Source organism: Balaenoptera acutorostrata, chromosome 16, assembly GCF_949987535.1.
Source record: "Balaenoptera acutorostrata chromosome 16, mBalAcu1.1, whole genome shotgun sequence".
Classification (NCBI taxonomy): Eukaryota; Metazoa; Chordata; class Mammalia; order Artiodactyla; family Balaenopteridae; genus Balaenoptera; species Balaenoptera acutorostrata.
The window spans coordinates 64,017,557-64,037,884 of NC_080079.1; the positions used below are offsets into that span (position 1 = coordinate 64,017,557).

Here is a 20,328-nt window from a genome sequence, read left to right on the forward strand (position 1 = left end):
TGTGTTTTTCTTTCTAATATTGGAGATTTTCTTAGGATATTTTAAAAAATTAATTTATCACCTGAAAAAAAAAGTGGATCAAAGACCTAAAGGTAAAATCTAATATTACAAAACTCATAGAAGAAAATATAGGTATGAATCCTCATGGATTAGGCAATCCTGCCTTGTATTAGGCTATTGTTTCTTAGATTTGACACCAAAAACATAAGCAACAAAAGAAAAAAATTAATAAACTGAAATTTATCAAAATTAAAAACTTTTGTGCTTCAAAGAACACTATCAAGAAAGTGAAAAATGGACTTCCCTGGTGGCGCAGTGGTTAAGAACCCGCCTGCCAATGCAGGGGACCCGGGTTTGAGCCCTGGTCCGGGAAGATCCCACATGCCACGGAGCAACTAAGCCCGTGCGCCACAACTACTGAAGCCCGTGCGCCATAACTACTGAAGCCCGCGCGCCTAGAGCCCGTGCTCCGCAACAAGAGAAGCCACTGCAATGAGAAGCCCGCGCACCGCAATGAAGAGTAGCCCCCGCTCGCCGCAACTAGAGAAAACCCGTGTGCAGCAACGAAGACCCAACACAGCCAAAACTAAATAAATAAATAAAAATTAAAAAAAAAAAAAAAAAAAGAAAGTGAAAAAGGCAACCCACAGAGCAGGGGTAAATTTTTGCAAATCATATATCTGAAAAGGGTCCAGTATCCAGAATATATAAAAGAAACTTACAACTCAACGATAAGACAAATAACTCAATTTTTAAATGGGCAAAGTATCTGAATAGACATTACCCCACAGAAGATATACAAAATGACCAATAAACACATGAAAAGACGTTCAACATCATTAGTCCTTAGGGAAATGCAAATCAGAACCACAACAAGATGCCACTTCCCATGTGCAGATGGCAATTTCTCAAAAAGTTAAACCTAGAGTCACCATGGGACCCAGCAATTCCACTCCTAGGTATATACCTCAAAGAAATGAAAACGTATGTCCACGCAAAAACTTGTGTACGAATACTCATAGCCCCGTTGTGCATAATAGTCAAAAAGTGGAAACAACCCATCACCTGATAACTGGTAAACAAAATGTGGTATAACTCTACAATGGAATATTATTCAGAGATGAAAAGAAAAGAGTACTGATAAATGCTACAACATGGATAAATTTTGAAAGCTTTATGCTAAGTGAAGGCATCCAGACACACAAGGCCACATAAACATATCATATGATTCCATGTATATGAAATTTCCAGAATAGGCAAACCCATAGAGAGAGAAAGTGAATTAGCTGCTGGATATGGGCTTCTTTTGGGGGTAAGGAAAATGTTCTGGAACTGATAGTGATAATAGTTGCACTACATTATGCATGTACTTAATGCCACTAAATTTTACACTTTAAAAGGGTGACTTTTATGGTACATAAATCTTAATTTTAAAAAGGAAAAACATTTATTTTCTAGGTATGGGTTTATTCCAATTTTTTATTTCTTTCCATGTTAGTTTTGGTAAGCTATGGTTTTAAGAAAATATTGATTTTACCTAAATTGTCAAATTTATTGGCATGAAATTGTTCATAATATCTTATGATCTTTTTAATGTTTGTAGGCTCTGTACTGATATCACCTTTTTCATTCCTGATCTTGTCAATTTGTGCCTTCTCTCTCTTTTTCTATATGTCTTGCTAAAGGTTAATAAATTTTATTTGTCATTTTAAAAAAACAACTATGGCTATTGATTTTTCTTTATGGTATATCTGCTTTCTGTTTCATTAATTTCTTCTCTTTATTATTTCCTTCCTACACTGTTTGGATTTAATCTGTTGCCCTTTTTTGCATCTTGAGATAGATACTTTAATTATTGATAGTAAATCTTTCTCCTTTTCTAATATATGCATTTATGACTATAAGTTTCTCTCGAAGCTTGACTTTTGTCACATCCCACATATTTTAGCATGTTATATTTTTATTATCATCCAGTTCAAAGTATTTTCTAATTTATTCTTTGTCTTAGGGTCATATTGAAAGATATTGGCTGATTTCCAAACATCTTGGGATTTTCTTTTGTTTTTTGTTCTTGTTATTGATTTCTAGCTAAATCCATTAGATAACAGAGCATTCTCTGTAAACTTTCAATCCATTGAAATTGATTCCACTTTTTTTTTTTTAATTTTATTTATTTATTTATTTTTGGCTGTGTTGGGTCTTCGTTTCTGTGCAAGGGCTTTCTCTAGTTGTGGCAAGCGGGGGCCACTCTTCATCGCGGTGCGCGGGCCTCTCACTGTTGCGGCCTCTCTTGTTGCGGAGCACAAGCTCCAGACGCGCAGACTCAGTAATTGTGGCTCACGGGCCTAGTTGCTCCGTGGCATGTGGGATCTTCCCAGACCAGGGCGCGAACCCGTGTTCCCTGAATTGGCAGGCAGATTCTCAACCACTGCGCCACCAGGGAAGCCCTGATTCCACTTTTGAGACTTATTTTATGGCCCAACAGATAAACAATTTAGAGAAATGTTCAATGTGCCCTTAAAAGAAGATGTATTTCTTTGGTACATGGGTGCAGTGTTCTATGTATGTTAATTGGGTCAAGCTTACCAACTGTGTTGTTCAAATCTTTTATATCTTTACTGATTTTATTGCTGTCTACTTATTTAATCAGTTACAGAGAGAAGTAAATTAAAGTCTTTCATTATGATTGTGTATTTACTCTGTTCCGTTGCTTGAATCTTCTTCCTTAGGTTCTCTTTTATACACAGGCTGGATCTTCTCTTCCATATCTATCATTTTCTCTCATATCTTTTCTCTCCCCATTCTCCAGTTTATTTTTATTTCTTTTTCCTTCTTTTCATTTTCTATTTCTCTTATGATATTATTTGTGTTATTTATTCACTCTTGTATTCACTCTAGTTTGCATTTCTGAGATGGTTTTTCTTTTTAGAAAAGAAAAATAGTTCCTCCTTACTAAATTCTACGTGAGCTCTTTTCAAGTCTTCCTTTTGTCCAATCATCTCATTTATGAATTTTTTGATCCTGTGTTATGCTTTAATTGCATACCTTCAGTCATTTTTTTAAAAAATTCTTTTAGCTCATTTTGAAATATTAAAGTAAAAATGTCATTTGTTTTGTAGGCATGCCTTTCTAGAGAACCTCATTGTCTGATGACCTGTTTATGCTCATTAGTCCCTTTTCTTATTAGAACCCTGAGTGGGGCTGGGTTCCTTCCCTCAACTCTTTTCTGTTGCCCGTGTTTAAGTGAGGTAGATTTCCCTGTACTCGTGAATGGGAAGAATGGGCATATTTCTTGGCCAAGATTCATGACTCTAGGGCTCCTCCTTCTGTTGCACTGGAAAATGGCTTTAAAATGTGGCTTCAGAGGAGTTTGAGAACTGCTTCCTGTTACACTCCCCTACTTTTATCTGGATCTTCTCTTTACTTGGTTCCTCACTGTCCTGTTTGGTTTGGATTCCACTCCCAGCCATTTCTCCTCAGCGTAGGGCTTTGTCCTAAAAGGGATATTTGGCTGGCAAGTTTCAACGTTCCATGGGGAGATTTCATGTGCTACTGGGAGGATTAATTTACATCATAATTTTAAAGCACTTCTCAAGTTGCCTGGCAGATAGTGTTAAATATGGGATATTTGGACTTCCCTCGTGGCACAGTGGTTAAGAATCCGCCTGCCAATGCAGGAGACACGGGTTCGAGCCCTGGTCCGGAAAGATCCCACATGCCACGGAGCAACTAAGCCCGTGCGCCACAACTACCGAGCCTGTGCTCTAGAGCCCGCGAACCACAGCTACTGAAGCCCATGCGCCTAGATCCCATGCTCCACAACAAGAGAAGCCACCGCAATGAGAAACCCACGCACTGCAACAAAGAGTAGCCCCCACTCGCCGCAACCAGAGAAAGCCCACGTGCAGCAACAAAGACCCAATGCAGCTAAAAATAAATAAATTAATAAATTAAAAAATATATATATGGGATATTTATAATAATTATAATCATTAATACTTACCCATTTTTCCTACATACTAGTCCTACTCATAAACACAAGCTATTTCCTTGATGTGAGTCTCTCTTTCCTGCCTCCATGCCATCGCTCCTGCTATTCCGCCCCCTGAAAACCATGTCTGCCACCTACCAATGCACCATGTCTGCCACCACGTCTGCCACCTACCAATCCTTCAAGAGCGTCTGAGTCTTGTGACATCAGTGGGTTAACTGAGCCTAAAACCACTACTCTGGACCACTGAAGCTCCTCATTTCTAAGGCACATATCCCAAACCCCCTTTAAAATTTTATGCCAATGACCTACCTTTTATTTAGATCTTTTACTCTGTGCTAGGCCCTGTACGTACATTACCTTTTAATCTCCACAGCAATACTTTGAGTTATAGGCATAGTTGGGTAGGTACAATTATTGGCCTTATTTTACATATAAGGACACTGAGGCTTAAAGAGATTAGATACTTATCCAAGGTTGATTGTTAGTTGGGATACAGCAGTGATTTTGACCAGGCAGTCTGGCTCCCAAGACTATAAACTCAACCATGGTGCTAAAACTTCTCTGGACTGTAGTCCCCATTAAAGACAGAATCCTATCTTGTGTGGCTCTGTAATCATCAGCACCTAGCATATAGTAGGTGGTCAGTAAAGACTTCCTCGGTGAGTTACAATAGATGAATGTGCACACTACTTTGTGCTGGTCAAATGCATAAGGCTTCAGGGTTTTAAGACAAAACTTTTCTAGCTGAAAGGCACATGGAAAAGTCTCAGACACTGCTCAATTTCTTCCAAAGAGCCATTAGTCAGACTCTTACTCAGAACTTTTTTTTTTTTTCCATTCAGCTTTAAGCTCAGTGAGACGTTTATATTTTCACAAGCCCTTGGCCACTAGTAACCCATTACAAAACTCCCAGACATGGCCAAGCATGGCCCCCAAGACATTCACAAAACCCACACCAATTTTCTAAACTCTATAATCTGAGGCCACCACTCTCACAGAGAAATCCCAGACCTACTGTTCTTTAATAGAAATATCGGAAGATTGGGAGCTCACTGATCAGTTAGAAATCCAATTTTTCCAGACGTTGGAATTTCACTTGGATGTGGACTTACTAGGCAGCTGTATGTGAACTGGGCTCCTGAGAAAGACCCAGCCTTGAGCCAGAAAACCTGGGTTTGGTCCCTGCTCTGTCACTTGTTGGCTGTGTAATGCTGGGCAAGTACTTCTTGCTGGGTCTCAGTCTTTCATTAAATAAAATAATTAGGAATAACAACATTCTGCTTATGTCACAACATTATTAGGGGTACATTCAATAATGTATGTGACAGTCTTTGTAAATTGTAAAGTCCATGCTATACAAAATCAAAAGAGTGAGCCATGGGAGGCAACTGGGGAGGCTGGGCTGCCATGTTTAAACAGCCATGAAGGGACCATTGAAGCAAATGAGTGAGCCAAGAAGGCACCTAGAGAAAAGTGAAGAAAGGAGCAGAGAAAGAAGAGGAGATGAGAGACTGCAAAGTCTGAAAGTGAAATACAGAAAGGACAGGAGAGAGGGAGGAGCCTGCTGTCTTTGTAGTTCCAGCATTCTGAAAGATTCCCACAGTAATATATCCTTACAGCAACCCTCGTTATCTCTATTGATTTAAAAAAAAAAAAAAAAAGCAGGAGATTCTACTCCTACTACTCATTTCTATGATATACACATTAGCATTCTACATTCCTGTTTTATTAATAGCGACTTCTCAGTAGATATTAATGTGGTGGGGTGAACCTCAGAGCAAGGGTGTTACAAATGCCCTCTCAGTGCTGTCCAAGTTGGGTTGATTTCACATGAAAATGTCAGCATCCACCATGCTTAGATCTCTTTGTTAAAACAGGAAAAAGTTTCCATTAATTTAACGGTGTATGAACTCGCTGGTGGTTGCTATACTTATCAGAGGCTTTTGAATCTTTTGGAATAAAATAGAAAAACTAGAATAAAATAGTCTAGCACAGAGTAGGTGTTATTTTATTTGAATAGGAATATTTGAATAAATATGAATAAAACATTTATTGAATGAATAATATTTGTGAGATCAAATACTACAGAATAATTATCCTTAAAATCTCCCCTGCCACAAAACACCTAGAAAGGTCAAATTAAATATAGTAACATGTATCAGAAAACATAGATGAGATTTAAAATAAGTAAGAGAAATCCCAAGGAGCCAAAACCAAAGAAGTAATAACTGGGGAGAAAATCAGGCAGACCAGCCATGGATGCCCTGAGGGCATGTGCCTATCCAGGAAAACCAGACCCCAAGTTATAATGACCAGAGGAGTAAAAGGCAATCATGTCTTAGGGATGGGGGTGGGGTAGGAGAAATGAAGCTGAGATCATCCCACATAAAACCTAAATTAATGCTCAAAGGGCTAATAATGTCAATGAAAGGGGGAGACTAGAAAAAGAAAGTATTTACTGGGAAAGGGAGTCAAGAAAGATACTTGTTTGTCTCACTCTCAAACCTGAGTGGAAGGACAAAATCTCTCCTAAAACATCATAACCACAGACCTACCCCTCCCCCTTCATTTGAGGTTCAAATTTACACCACATGTATGGGTTAGAATATGCCAAGCCAAAAAATTAATACAAATAGATGGGTTGGTAAAACTGGGAGGTGCCTCATAAAACCAAAGCAAACCTACTTTGGAGGAATTTCTCAACCCAGGCTTTGTGGGATTCCCACAGATAAAGACAATCAAGCATGAGCTCACAATCTAAACTTACAAGCAAAATGCTCAAGGATACAAGCCACTAAGAGGGGAGAGAGTCAGCTGATATAACAACATAAAGGATTTGATACACCAAGGGTTACAGGTATTGGCATGACTAGACATAAAATTTTAAATGAGTATGTTTGAATGTTTTTAAACTTTTTTAAAGGAATAGAAAATATAATCACAAAAGTTGGAACAGAATGAAACAGAGAGTTTATAAGTAAATAATAAATCACTGAAAGTAAAAATGAACTAAACAAAAATCTGGAAGTTTGACCACATACTCCATAGATAAGGCTAAGGAAAACAGGTCCACTCATGCATTGCTGTAGGAGTGAAAACCGATGCCAGCCCTATGGAGTGTATATATATGTACATATGTATGTATATATATACTCTATATGTATATGTGTAACATATGTATATATGTATGTATATGTGTATGCATGTGTGCATGTATACATGTAGTTTATAACAAAATTGAACATATATAAGGTTCTGACCCAGCAATTCAACCTCTGGAAATTTATACACAGATACATCTGCACATACCCAAAATAAGATATGTACAAAGTTATTCACTGCAGCATTGTTTGTAAGAGAAAAAGGCTGTAAACAACTCAAATGTCCATCAATAGGAGGCTGGCCAAATAAGTTATTGTTCATCCATATAATAAAATACTATACAAGTGTTTAAAAATAAAAGAATGAGGAAACTATGTGCTGATATGTAAATATCTCCAAACTATACTATTTAATAACAAAATCAAAGTACAAAGCAAGATGTATAACATGCTTCCTTTTGTGTGAGAAAGGGAGAAAATAAGAAAACATTTCTACTAGTATTTGCTTGTATCAGTGTGAAAAAATTCTGAGAAGACACCAAAGAAACTAAAAAAAAGAAAAAAGAAAAGGAAAAAGTGGCACCTGTGGAGGTAAGTTAGAGGGGGGGGCAGGTGGGTAAAGGAGCAGGAAGGAGTTTAATCACTATATATCTTTTTATATTGTTTTGATTTTTGCATCTTGGTAAATGTATTACCTAATTTTAAAACTCAATGGATGGATTAAATAGCACATTAGACAAAGCTAAAGCAAGAATCAGTGAACTGAAACAAAGAACTAGAGAAAAATAATGAGAACACAGTACAGAGAGACAAAAAGTAGACAAGAAAGAGTATAACAGACCAGGAAGAGAGAGTGAGAAGGCCTATTATATTGTTAATTACAAAAGTAAAAAATAGAGAGAATGAGGGAGATGGAATATATGAAGGGATAATGGCCAAGATGTTTTCATCATTTTCCAGAATGATGAAAGATGTGAATCCTCAGGTACAGGAAGAACAAATCCCAAACAAGATAAATTAAAAGCAATTCATATCTGGATACATACTTCGTTGTACAATTTCAGAAAATCAAAAATGAAAAGATCTTAAAAACAGTGCCTCCCTCACCCCAAAAAGACAAATTCTCTATAAAAGTAATGACAATTAAACAACAGCAACAATGGAAGCCAGAAACAGTGAAGTAACTTCAAAGTGCTGAGAGATGTCAACCAGCAATAACTTCAAAGTGTCAGTCAGCTGAAATTATGATTCAAAAACAAGGGTGCAACAAAGACATTTCAGGCAAACAGAAACTGAGAGTGTGTACCACCAGAGATACCCACTGACGCCCTTCTAATGTGTGCACTTTAAGAAAAAGGAGAATTATCCCCAAAGGAAGCCCAGAGAATAAAGAGAAAAGAAATTGGTAAACGTGTAGGTAAATATAAACAAACATTGACTGTATCAAGTAATAGTACCAATGACTAATTTAGTAGAGGAAAAGTAAGCTAGAACTAAAATATTAGAAAAAATAATCCTCAGGAAGAGAAAGGGTGATTTTAGATAACAGCATACTAAGTATCCCTGGAAAGGAGAATAACAGTAAAGAATGTTAGATCTTGAGAAGAATGCATGTTAGCATTTTTATGGGTAACCACTAAAGAATCAGAAAGATTCTGAGATCTAAGCCATGAGAGGGAAAAGAACGTACTTTTTTAAAAGTTTAGTCAATCTATCATAAAAGAAGGCAGGAAAGGAGTGCGGAAAGGGAAGCAAAGAAGAAGCAGGACAATGAAAAAACATAACACATGATGGCAGAAATAAACTCTAACAGAACAATAATCACAATAAATGTAAATGGACTTAATGCAGTTATGTAGTTACTCAGATTGGATGACAAAACAAAATCTAAATATGTTTAACAGAGACCCACTTAAAACATAAGAACACAAGGAGTTTGAAAGTAAGATAGATCTCCATAGTGAGTACTAATCAAAAGAAAGTCAGTACAGTTAAAAATGATTACGATAGTAAATTTTGTTATGTGTAATCTACCACAGTCTAAAATAGCAATAGTAAAAAAAAGTTGGGCTAGCTCTATTAACATGAGACAAAATTGATACTGTGGCTAAAAACATTACTTGGAATTAAAAGGGTCACTACACAAAGAGTTCAATTCACCAGGAAGGCAAAATGATACTACACTTGTTTCATAAAACAGCCTCAAAACCTAAAGCAAAAGTTGACAGAACTCTAGCTGCAGGGAGAAACCTACAAATGTTGAATGTCTTCACAGTGGGAGATTTTAATGATTCTCTCAGTAATTAGTATATCGACAAACCAATAGATTTGAACATAGAACCCTGCAACCAAAAATTAGCAAATAGGTATTTTTCTCAAATACATAGGAACATTTACAAAAACTTAACATTTAGTAGACCACAGAGAAAATTTCAACAACCACCAAAGAATGGCTGTCATATAGGCAACATGTTCTGACTACAGTGCAACTATGTTAGAAATCAATAACCAAAAGATAGTATTTAAAACTCCATTTTTGGACTTCCCTGGTGGCACAGTGGTTAAGAATCCGCCTGCCAATGCAGGGGACACGGGTTCGAGCCCTGGTCTGAGAAGATCCCACATGCCACAGAGCAACTAAGCCCATGTGCTACAACTACTGAAGCCTGTGCGCCTGGAGCCCATGCGCCGCAACAAGAGAAGCCACCACAATGAGAAGCCCGCGCACCGCAACGAAGAGTAGCCCCTGCTTACGGCAACTAGAAAGCCCGTATGCAGCAACAAAGACCCAACACAGCCAAAAATTGAATAAATAAATAAATAAAACTCCATTTTATTCAAAATGTAAAAAGCACACTTAAAAAAATAACTCACTGGTCAAAGAAAAATCATAAGGAAATTTAGAAAATATGAAGAAACTAGGCAATAATGAAAATACTTCATACCAAAACCTTAGAGATGCAGTTAGAAAGATTGTTAGAGAAATGGAGAAGCTTAAATGCTTACATTAAAAAAGAAGAAAGCCTAATCCAGTAATTCCACTTCTGGGTATTTGTCCAAAGAAAACAAAAACACTAACTTGAAAAGGTATCTGCACCCCCATGTTCACTGCAGCATTATTTACAAGAGCCAAGATACAGAAACAACCTAAGTGTCCACTGATGGATGACTGGATAAAGAAAATTAAGAAAATTACAGATAGATGATAGATAGACAGATACACAAACATATATATTTATAATTATTATTCAGCCATAAAGAAGAAGGAAATCTTGCCATTTGCAACAGCATGGACGGACCTTAAGGATGTTATGGTAAGTGAAATAAGTCAGACAGAGAAAGACAAGTACCATATGATCTTATTTATATATGGACTCTTCTCTTTAAAAGCCAAACTCATAAATACAGAGAACAAATTGGCAGGGGTCGGGGGGTCAGTGAGATGGGTGAAGGAGGCCAAAAGGTACAAACTTCCAGCCACAAATAAGTCATGGGGATGTAATCTACAGCATGGTGACTACAGTTAATCATACTGTATTGCATAGTTGAAAGCTGTTAAGAGAATAGACCTTTAAAGTTCTCATCACAAGTAAAAAAAAAGATTTTGTAACTAAGTAAGGTGATGGATGTTAACTAGACTTTCTGTAGTAATAATTTCACAATATATACAAACATCAAATTGTTATGTTGTACACCAGAAACTAATAATAATGTTATACGTCAGTTATACATCAGTTCAAAAAAGAAGAGTGAAAATTAATGAGCTAAGGATTCATCTCAAGACATTAGAAAAAGAACAATAGAAGAAGCCCAAAGAATACAGGAAAAAGGAAGGAAATAAAAATATAAGAATGAAATGAACAGAATGGAAAATAATGATACAATAGAGAGGATGAATAAAGCCATGAGCAGATTCTTTGAGACAAGTAACAAAAATACATAAAAATCTTTAACAAGAATGATCTGGAAAAAAGAGAAAAACCATAATAAAAATTATAATCTAAAAAGGGGGTATCACTACTGATTCAGAAAAAAAAACTTTTAAGAGAAAGAGAGAGACTGTTGTAAATAACTTCATGCCCACAAGTGTGAAATTTTACAGACAAGAAGATTTCCTAGAAAAATGTAACTTGTCAAAACCGATACCAGAAAAAAAGCTGGAGAACCTGAACAGAGCTATTGAAGACACGGACCCTGCAGTTACAAATCTACCCAACTACAAAAACTGAGCCTTCTACAGACTCTGCCATAGCATGGAGAAAGTGGAAAAACTCTTCAACTTATTTCATGAGACTGAAGGTGATAACTCGAGAATAACTATAGATAACTCATTTGAGGGGTGAGAAAGAATCCCAAAGTTTCACAAATCTGTAAAGAAAAGGGAACAAAGAATGATCACAGGATGAAGGGAACAACGCCTGGGACTGCATTTTGGATCTCTAAAATATGCACAGTAAGTACAATCTAAACACTGGATTTGTTAAAGGACCTCCTTCCTTTCATTACAGTTCGTGTTTGCAGTAGGTATAGTTTGTATAAGTAGATGTCCTCAGGATCAGTATCTTTCTCATGCATTCTGTGTACAGTATCCATGGAGCTTTTCTGTCAAGAGTAAACATTTTGTAACCTCAAAAAAATATATTTCAAAACTATATCCATGTGCATAAGAATGAAGGTGGACCCCTTTCCATACACAATATAAACTCCAAGTAGATCACAGGCCTAAATGTAAGAGTTATCTATAAGACTCTTAGAAGAAAACATAGGGTTTTTCATGACCTTGGGTTAAGCAAAGACTTTTAGATATGACACTAAAAGTATAACCAACAAAAGAAAAAAATAGATAAATTGGGCTTCATCAAAATTAACATCATTCATGCTTCGAAGGACACCATCAAGTGAGTGAAAAAACAACTCAGAGAATAGGAGAAAACATTTGCAAATCATATACCTGATAAGGGTCTAGAATCTGAAATAAAGAACTATTATAAATCAATAATAAGAAGACAAATAACCCAATTCAAAAACGGGCAAATGACTCAAATAGACATTGCTCCAAAAAAGATATACAAGTGACCAATAAGCAAATGAAAAGATGCTCAACATCATTAGCCATTGGGGAAATCCAAATCAAAACCACAATGAGACAACACTTCACACACATAAGAATGGCTATAATCAAAAAGTCAGATAATAACAAGGATGTGGAGAAGTTGGAACCCTCATACACTGCTGGTGGGAATGTAAAACGATGCAGCCATGTAGGAAAACAGTTCCTAAAGAGTTACTGTACACCCACCAATTCCACGCCTACATATAGATCCAAGAGAAATGAAAACATATGTTCACACAAAGAATTTGTACACAAATGTTCATAGCAGCATTATTCACAATAGCCAGAAAGTGAAAATAACCAAAATGTCCATCAACTGATAAATGGATAAACAAATGTGGTATGTCCATACAATGGAATATTATTCAGCAATAGAAGGAATACAGTATTGATATGTACTACAGCTTGGATGAACCTTGAAAATATTATGTTACGTGGAATAAGCCAGATACAAAAAGTCACATCTTGTGTGATTCAATTAACAGGAAAATCCATAGAGACAGAAAGTAGATTGGTGTCAGGGGAAGGAGCAGTGACTGCTAACGGGTACACGGTTTCTTTGGGGGAGCGATGAAAACGTTCTAAAATTGATCGTGGTGATGGTTGCACAACTCTGCGAATATACTAAAACCCACTGAACTGTACACTTTAAATGGGTGAATTGTACGGTATGTGAATTATATTTCAACAAAGTTGTTAATAATAAACCGTACAGATGGTGTCTGAAAATTGCATCTTATGTCTCTGTGGAAAAACTGTGATTAAAACACATGTCAAGTGCTAAGTTTCAGCCGGAGAGGACAGCTGTCATCAGCTACACAGGCCAAAATCAGTAGTTGTAAACTTCAATGTCATCACTACTCTTTCATGGACCACCCCCCCACCCCTGCCCAGCATCTCTTGGACATTCGCCACTTCATACGCCGAGTGAAAACTGCTAAATGCACATTTCATCATTAGTATCCTTAGAAACCCCAAAGTCCTCCCTTTGATTTTATAGATGAGGAAACGAACCTAGAAAGGGGTTAAAACTCTACTGCCAAGAGTCACAAAGCAAGTTTGCATCGAAGCTGGGATTAGAACCTGTCTCCCCTACCTCACCTTTCTCTTCCTACAGATTTTCTGCAGGGTTCCACGCCCCTCAAACTGGTCTTCTGAGCACGGTCAAAACTAAACTCCTCACAGCCTGGATATCTGACTTAGGCCGCGGGCAGGAGCTGGAAGGGGGTCGGGAGGCCGCAAATTCTAGGAGAGGGAGGGGGACATTGTGGGGAGGAGATGGGGCTGGGTTTCGAGAAGACAGTTTAAACCCCAGTTCCCGTAAGAGCAGGGGACACAGTGGGGGACGTAAACTCAAGGGATGAGCCATCCCATGGTGTCACATGTGGTCTGGGGCCTGTGGCTATTTTTTCCTGTCACTAACGTGGTTAGAGGGTGCACTCACAAGAACGGTCCCCCACTTACCCAGCTATCTCCACCTCAGACCAGTATGACTTTGCCCCCCAGAAGTTGCCCTGTGAGTCACTCAACCCATGGAAACCTCACGTAAGACAAAGGTTGGAGAAGGCCCCAGGCCTCTGGCCTCACCCAAGTCTCTCTTCCCAGCAGTGTCGCCCAGCTGCCCGCCCCCCTGCACTATGGGTGCACAGACCAGGGCTAGGGAGGAGGCTGGAGACCAGCGAGGCCACTGGTTCTCCTCACAAAGTGAGGAGCAGGAGACCCAGTCCTGGGGTACGCGTTTGGGGCCCAGAACCTGGCCTGGGCTGGGGTGCAGGTGTGGGCAGGAAGTGGGCAAGGAGATGTGAACAACATTTATTTTCTCCCCACTGCCCTGGGAGGAGGGAACGGTCACGTGCTTTAACACTCACAGAGGGCCAGGCACTGCTCTGAGCACTTCACACGTAGACACTCCCCAATTCTTCACAACCCATGGGGTCTGCGCTAATATCATCCCCAGTTTGAGATGAGGAAACTGAGGCACAGAGAGGCTAAAGAAGCTGATGAGGCCACACAGTTAGTGCGCACCCGAGCTGGCCCCAGCCCAGGCGGACCAGTTCCGAGCTCCCACTCTGTACTGCCTCTGACAGCCCACACGTGTGATGCCGCAGGGAGAAGCAGGGAAGCTGTTCCCTGCTGGCCTGTCATCAACACCAGAGCTGAATCGCGAAGCTCTCAGACCCCTGTGTTCTCGCTCCACTCCCTAAACCTCACCTGTTTGCCCCGGGTTCCCATGCCCCAGGCAGCTCTGCTTGGCACATGAGCCTCTGGCCCCCTCGGCTTGCTTCCTGAGGGCTGTCAGCAGGCCGGATGAGGAGGTGAGGGAAGGCTGGGTGCCGGTGGGCGGGGGAGAGCAAAGGGGACCCATGACTAGAGCTGGGGGGCGGGGCAGGAAGCAGAAGTGATGTGAACTGTGGCCTGCGTGATGAGATGTGAACTGTGGCCTGGGGGGCTGCACCACTATTTCAGGAGCCTCCCGTGGGGAGAGAGGGTGTCTGCGTAGGACCATCTCAACACAGGACTCCAGGTAGGGAGGAAGCAGGGGGTCAGGGAGGCTGGGAGCCTCTGAGTGGGGACAGAGGGGCACAAGAGTAGGGCTGCTCTGTCTGGGGAAGAGCCTGATGGAGCAGGAAGTGCTGTAACCCATAAGGCAAGAGACTTGGGTCCAGACTGTGCTCTGTCACGAACTCGCTGGGCAGCCTCATGCCCACCCTGGGCTTCAGTTTTCTCTTATACAAAATGAAGAGGTTAGAGTACACAGTCTTTAAGGTCCCTTCAAATGCTGACAGTTAAAACTAAGAAAGCTGGAAACAGGCTCCCCGGGTTCAGGATGGAGACTGAGTTCTTTAGATTAAGGTTATGAACTACGCTGGCTGCCTAAGCAAGATGATCGGAGGGCCTTCAAAAGACTCCCCTTCTCCTATTTACCTCCCTGGCGCCTGCCATTTTGCCTAGAATTCCACCATTCAAGCCACTCCTTTAGGTAAGGCACGGAAGGTTCCAGCTGGAATACAGGGGAAGTTCCTGCTCTCCGTAATCCCCCGGGCCTCAGACAAGCCACTGTCCCTGGCAGGTGCCAGAGTGGAGAGGCGTCGGAGGAGCTCAGTTTGGACCGGGGTAGAGAGAGGAGATTCCAGATCATAAGCAGGCCCAGTGACGCTCCAGAGCCACCTCAAATTGAGGAAGAACCTTTGAGCTAAGCATTGTCCGAGAGTCGGCAATAGGCAGCTTGCAGACATGGCCAGATTCCCGAAGAGCGTGGCAGGGAATGCCAAAGAGGAGACAAGCATGAGGAGGAGAGCAAACCGAACGGCCCCTCCCCACGCAGGATCTAGGGGCACAGGCGCATAGGCAGCTTTTATTCTAGAATTCAGGCTGATGTTCTTCCCTGAGCTCAGAGAGAGGGCCCCAAAGGGGAAATGGGGAGAATGAGGGTGATGCAATCTTTTCCAATTCTGTTAAGGGCTTAATGGGGGTGGGGGGAGATAATGAGAGAGGTGAGGTGAGGAAAGAAAGCATGGCTTGTTCTTGGGTCCACAATAATACCTCTCCAGAATCCAGGCTTCCCTAGAGTTCCCAGATTCCCCAGATTCCTCCCCAAATCTTCTACAGCTACTCTCCGTCCCCTCCTCTGTACGCAGAGCCCCCTCCCCACCAGCTGTAGCTGTGGTCCTGGGGACAAAACCATCCATCTGGATTCCCATTTGGCCTTAAATAGTGAAATCCTAGCAAGGGTCTCCTCCTGGCTGTGTGACCTTGGGCAAGTCCACTCCCCTCTTTGGGTCCATCTGTACAATGTAGGGGGTGGACCAGGTTTGTAAAGGCCATGCCAGCACTGACATCCAATGACTTAAGAGATATCTCATTCCCTCCCCATCCCACACGGCCTGATAAGCTACAGTGGGAGGAGGGGTCGGCCCTCCTCCATGCCCCTGCCCACGGCTTCTGCCCTCTGTCTCCACAGCTCCATGGCCTCCCGAGTGCTCCTCCCCGGCATTCTCCTCCTGCTTCTGCCCGCACCCGCCCCTGCCCCCTGCTACACGGCCGCACGCTCTGAGTGCCGGCGCAACCTCAAGTTCGTGCCCGGCTCCTGGCTGGCAGGGGAGGGCGTGGATGTGACCAGCCTCCGGCGCTCAGGCTCCTTCCCGGTGGACACACAGCACTTCCTTCGGCCCGACGGCACCTGTACCCTCTGCCGCAACGCCCTGCAGCAGGGCGCCCTCCAGCGCCTGCCCCTGGCGCTCACCGACTGGCGCGCCCAGGGCTCGGGCTGCAACCGCAAAGTGGTCAAGGATGAGGGTCGCTCCACCGAGGAGGTGGCTGGGGAGGCGGCCAACAGCATCCGTAACGACTGGCAGGTGGGGCTGGACGTGACTCCCAAGCCCAGCAGCAACGTGCGCGTGACCGTGGCGGGCTCCCACTCCCAGGCAGCCAACTTCGCGGCCCAGAAGACTCACCAGGACCAGTACCGCTTCAGCCTGGACTCAGTGGAGTGTCGCTTCTACAGGTGAGCGCCGGGGTCGGGGGAGTGGAGGTTGGATGGGACTTGGAAAAGGCGTGGGAAACTCGGGGTGGTCTGGGAGCCCTGGAATGGCAGCGTGGGGAGCTGGCGGCCGCTTCCGCCAGGAGGAGATGGCAGTCCTGGTTCTCACGTACCCCCTTCCCTGAGGCCCTGACCTGGAAGAACCCAGGGAGAGAACAGGTGGAGGGCAAGGGAGCAAGGCTATGCTCAGAGCCCCAGATGGTGTCAGTCTGGTCTACTGAGCACCCAACCGCCACTTCCCTGGGCATTGCTAGCTTCCTGCGGGCAGGAAGGGTCCCTCCTGTCCCTGGGCCTCTTTCATCCGCTCAAGCACTCTTCATTTCCTCCTTGCCGGGCTCTGTGCTAAGAACTCGGGCTACAGGTTGAACAACAGTAGCCATGCCCTGAGCCCTCAGGGACCTAGTCACCCAAAGAAATGCACGGTCTCCATGGGACCCAGAGTCACCCACCCCCGCTGACTTTCCTCACGGGAGGCCGTGTTTCCCACACAGTGAGACAGGGCGCTCCTGCCTGCGTGGCCAGAGTTGTCAGAAGCCCAGGTATACAAGGCCCAACCCAGGGGACAGACAGACAAAGGCCACAGGACTAGGTTCCAAAGCCAGAGAGATACCATCGGTGTCGTACCATCGCTTTTAAAATTAGAAAAGAAAAATCTTTTTTTGAAAAAGAAAGACAAAAATACCTATACAAAGTACCTAGGTCACCAAGGGGCAACGGGCAGGGTGGGTTTCCCTGCTGGCTTGGTGGTTCAGAGCTTGAGCTTTGGAGCCAGGCCACCTGGGTCCAAGCCCTAGTTCTGCCACTTAATGTGACCTTGGGCAATCTCACAGGAGTTATTTAGGGGAAAACACTACCCACCGCTGGGCCCATCTGATGTTTTTCTCTCCCCTCAGTTTCCACCTGGTGCACACTCCCCCACTGCACCCTGAGTTCAAGAGGGCCCTCAAGACCCTGCCCCCCCACTTCAACATCTCCACCGAGCCCGACTACCGGAGGCTCATCTCCAGCTACGGCACCCACTTCATCCGGTCCATGGAGCTGGGCGGCCGCGTCTCAGCCCTCACCGCCCTGCGCACCTGCGAGCTGGCCCTGGAAGGGCTCACGGCCCAGGAGGTTGAGGACTGCCTGGCCGTCGAGGCCGAGGTCAGCATAAGAAGCCACGCCAGTGCCTCGTCGGCATTCAAGGAGTGTGAGGAGAAGAAGAAACAGCACAAGATGGGGACCTCCTTCCACCAGGCCTACCGGGAACGCTGTTCTGAGGTCGTTGGCGGCCACCACACGTCCGTGCATGACCTGCTGTTCGGGAACCAGGCTGGGCCCGAGCAGTTCTCAGCCTGGGTGGCCTCGTTGCAGGACAGCCCCGGCCTGGTGGACTACACGCTAGAGCCGCTCCACTTGCTCCTGGACAGCCGGGACCCGCGGCGGGAGGCGCTCAGGCAGGCTGTGAGCAAGTACGTGACGGACAGGGCACGCTGGAGGGACTGCAGCCGCCCATGCCCCCCGGGGCGGCGCAAGAACCCTAAGGACCCGTGCCAGTGCCTGTGCCATGGCTCGGCGGCCACCAACCAGGACTGCTGTCCCCGGAAGAGGGGCCTGGCCCACCTGGAGGTCATGAACTTCCTGGCGACGGGTCTGTGGGGAGACTGGACCACTGCCACGGACGCCTACCTGAAGGTCTTCTTCGGCGGCCGGGAGCTGAGGACCGACACAGTGCAGAACAATAACCACCCCAGGTGGATGACACAGCTGGACTTCGGGGATGTGGTCCTGACCACAGGGGGCCCCCTGAGGGTGCAGGTCTGGGATGCAGACTCTGGCTGGGACGATGACCTTCTCGGTACCTGTGACCAGACTCCAAAGTCTGGCTCACACGAGGTGAAGTGCCACCTGAAGCACGGTCACCTGAGATTCTCCTACCATGCTAAGTGCTTACCTCACCTGACGGGGGGGACGTGCCTGGAGTACGCCCCCCAAGGGCTTCTGGGGGATCCTCCAGGAAACCGGAGTGGGCCAGTGTGGTGAGAGCAGTGGGCCCTGAGAGGACCAGTGTGCCGAATTGGAGGGGTCTCACGAAGGGACCCAGAGGGCCTATCTCCATATCCCCATTAGACAGTTGGAAAACTGAGGCTTTTTTTTTTTTTCAGCGAGGTGGCTGAATTTACAGGCCAGCCCTGAGTCACTCTGTCCAAACTACCTTAGCTCTTCGATATTCTCAAGGCCCAGAAATGAGCTGGAGTTGGGCCACGCCCTACAGCCACTGCTACACAGGTCCCAGCTCAGGTCAGGAGCCGGGCAGAAGGCCAGGAGGCTGTTCCCACCAGGCTGCCTGGTGTCATGTGTACCATTCCCTTGCAGCCCCTCTTCTAGCGTGGTGAATTCTTCATCATATTAGATCTAACCCCTTTGGCCCCAGCTGCTCTGTTTGCTCTGTTTTCTTTGCCCACCAAGCTTTGCCTCTCAGACAAATCCAGAGCTCTCTTGACCTGTCTCATTGTGTACACAGCCTGACAGAGGACCAATAAATGTGATGTGACGGTGACCATGATGGTGTTGGTTGTGGCAGAGGAGAGGATGGAGACCAAACACAGCCTTGGAGATAAACTTCTACATTAGCCACCCTACCCAATAGAACAGGTGGTTGACCCCAGGGGTAGGCAAATAATGTAAATAAACTATTTTTCCACTTTGGCTGGAAATGGGGGGACCCAAAATATTTTACTTTCCTCATAACTCTTTGATTCAAGAAACAGCAGCATAAACAGTGATAAATGCCAATGCGCATTCAGCTCCGAGCCGAGAAACAAGAGGGAATGGTGAGGATTCTGGTGAACCGAAGGGCACGGCTTATCCAGGGTGGGGGTGGGGAGATGGGCAGCTCTGCACCAGCCAAACATTCCCAGGCAGGAATGTTAGCCCAGTACTGCCAGGTTTTCTAATTTCTTAAAGCAACCAGAAATCCCAGCGTGACTTATAAGTGTTGGCAATTCATTTCACTTTGTAAAAATAAACCTATATGGGCAAGCACAGTACGAGCCAAAGAGGACATGTAAGCAGGCCATGACTGATCCGGAGCAACCAGTTTGGAAACTCTAATTTCAGCAGAACCCATCTGGCAGACTTAACAGCTCTCCCCTGTCCCACAGTTCGAGGAGAGAAGGCAGTGGTTTCAACCAGGTAGTGTCTGAGGGCCTCCTGGGCTTGGCATGCAGGAATCCCCAGAGCCTCAGCTTGTGATATAAAATGAACTGGTCCTTGTTTCATGTGCCTGGGACACAGGCCTCAGAACACAGGCCCATGGGGTGGGCGGCAAGATTCAGGGTAGCCTCCTAGACCTGGTAGGATTTGGCTGTGAAGGGCCGTTGTCAGTGGGGTTCAGAGTTGCTGACACAGCCCTCCTGACTCTCTTTGAAACTCCCTACAAATTAAGCCCTTTGAGGTCCGCGTGGACCCACAGGCTCAAAAGCCCAGCAGTGACATTACACTGACCCTGGATCCCCAAGTTGGGTGAGGGGATTGCCAAGCTCTAGAAGCCTGGTTGAAACCACCGTTCTTACACCTTTCCCTTCACAGCCACATGCAC

At 44.0% G+C, this 20,328-nt stretch overlaps 1 protein-coding gene across 1 annotated transcript; it reads left to right on the plus strand.

Moving 5' to 3' along the window:
- Window positions 1–14,658: 14,658 nt before the first annotated feature.
- Window positions 14,659–18,878, plus strand: PRF1 (perforin 1). Its single transcript, XM_007167728.2, has 3 exons — window positions 14,659–14,732; window positions 16,170–16,712; window positions 17,642–18,878. Exons 2-3 carry the CDS (start codon window positions 16,174–16,176, stop codon window positions 18,768–18,770), a joined length of 1,668 nt encoding a protein of 555 aa, XP_007167790.2. The 5' UTR covers window positions 14,659–14,732; window positions 16,170–16,173; the 3' UTR covers window positions 18,771–18,878.
- The last annotated feature ends 1,450 nt before the right edge of the window (window positions 18,879–20,328 follow it).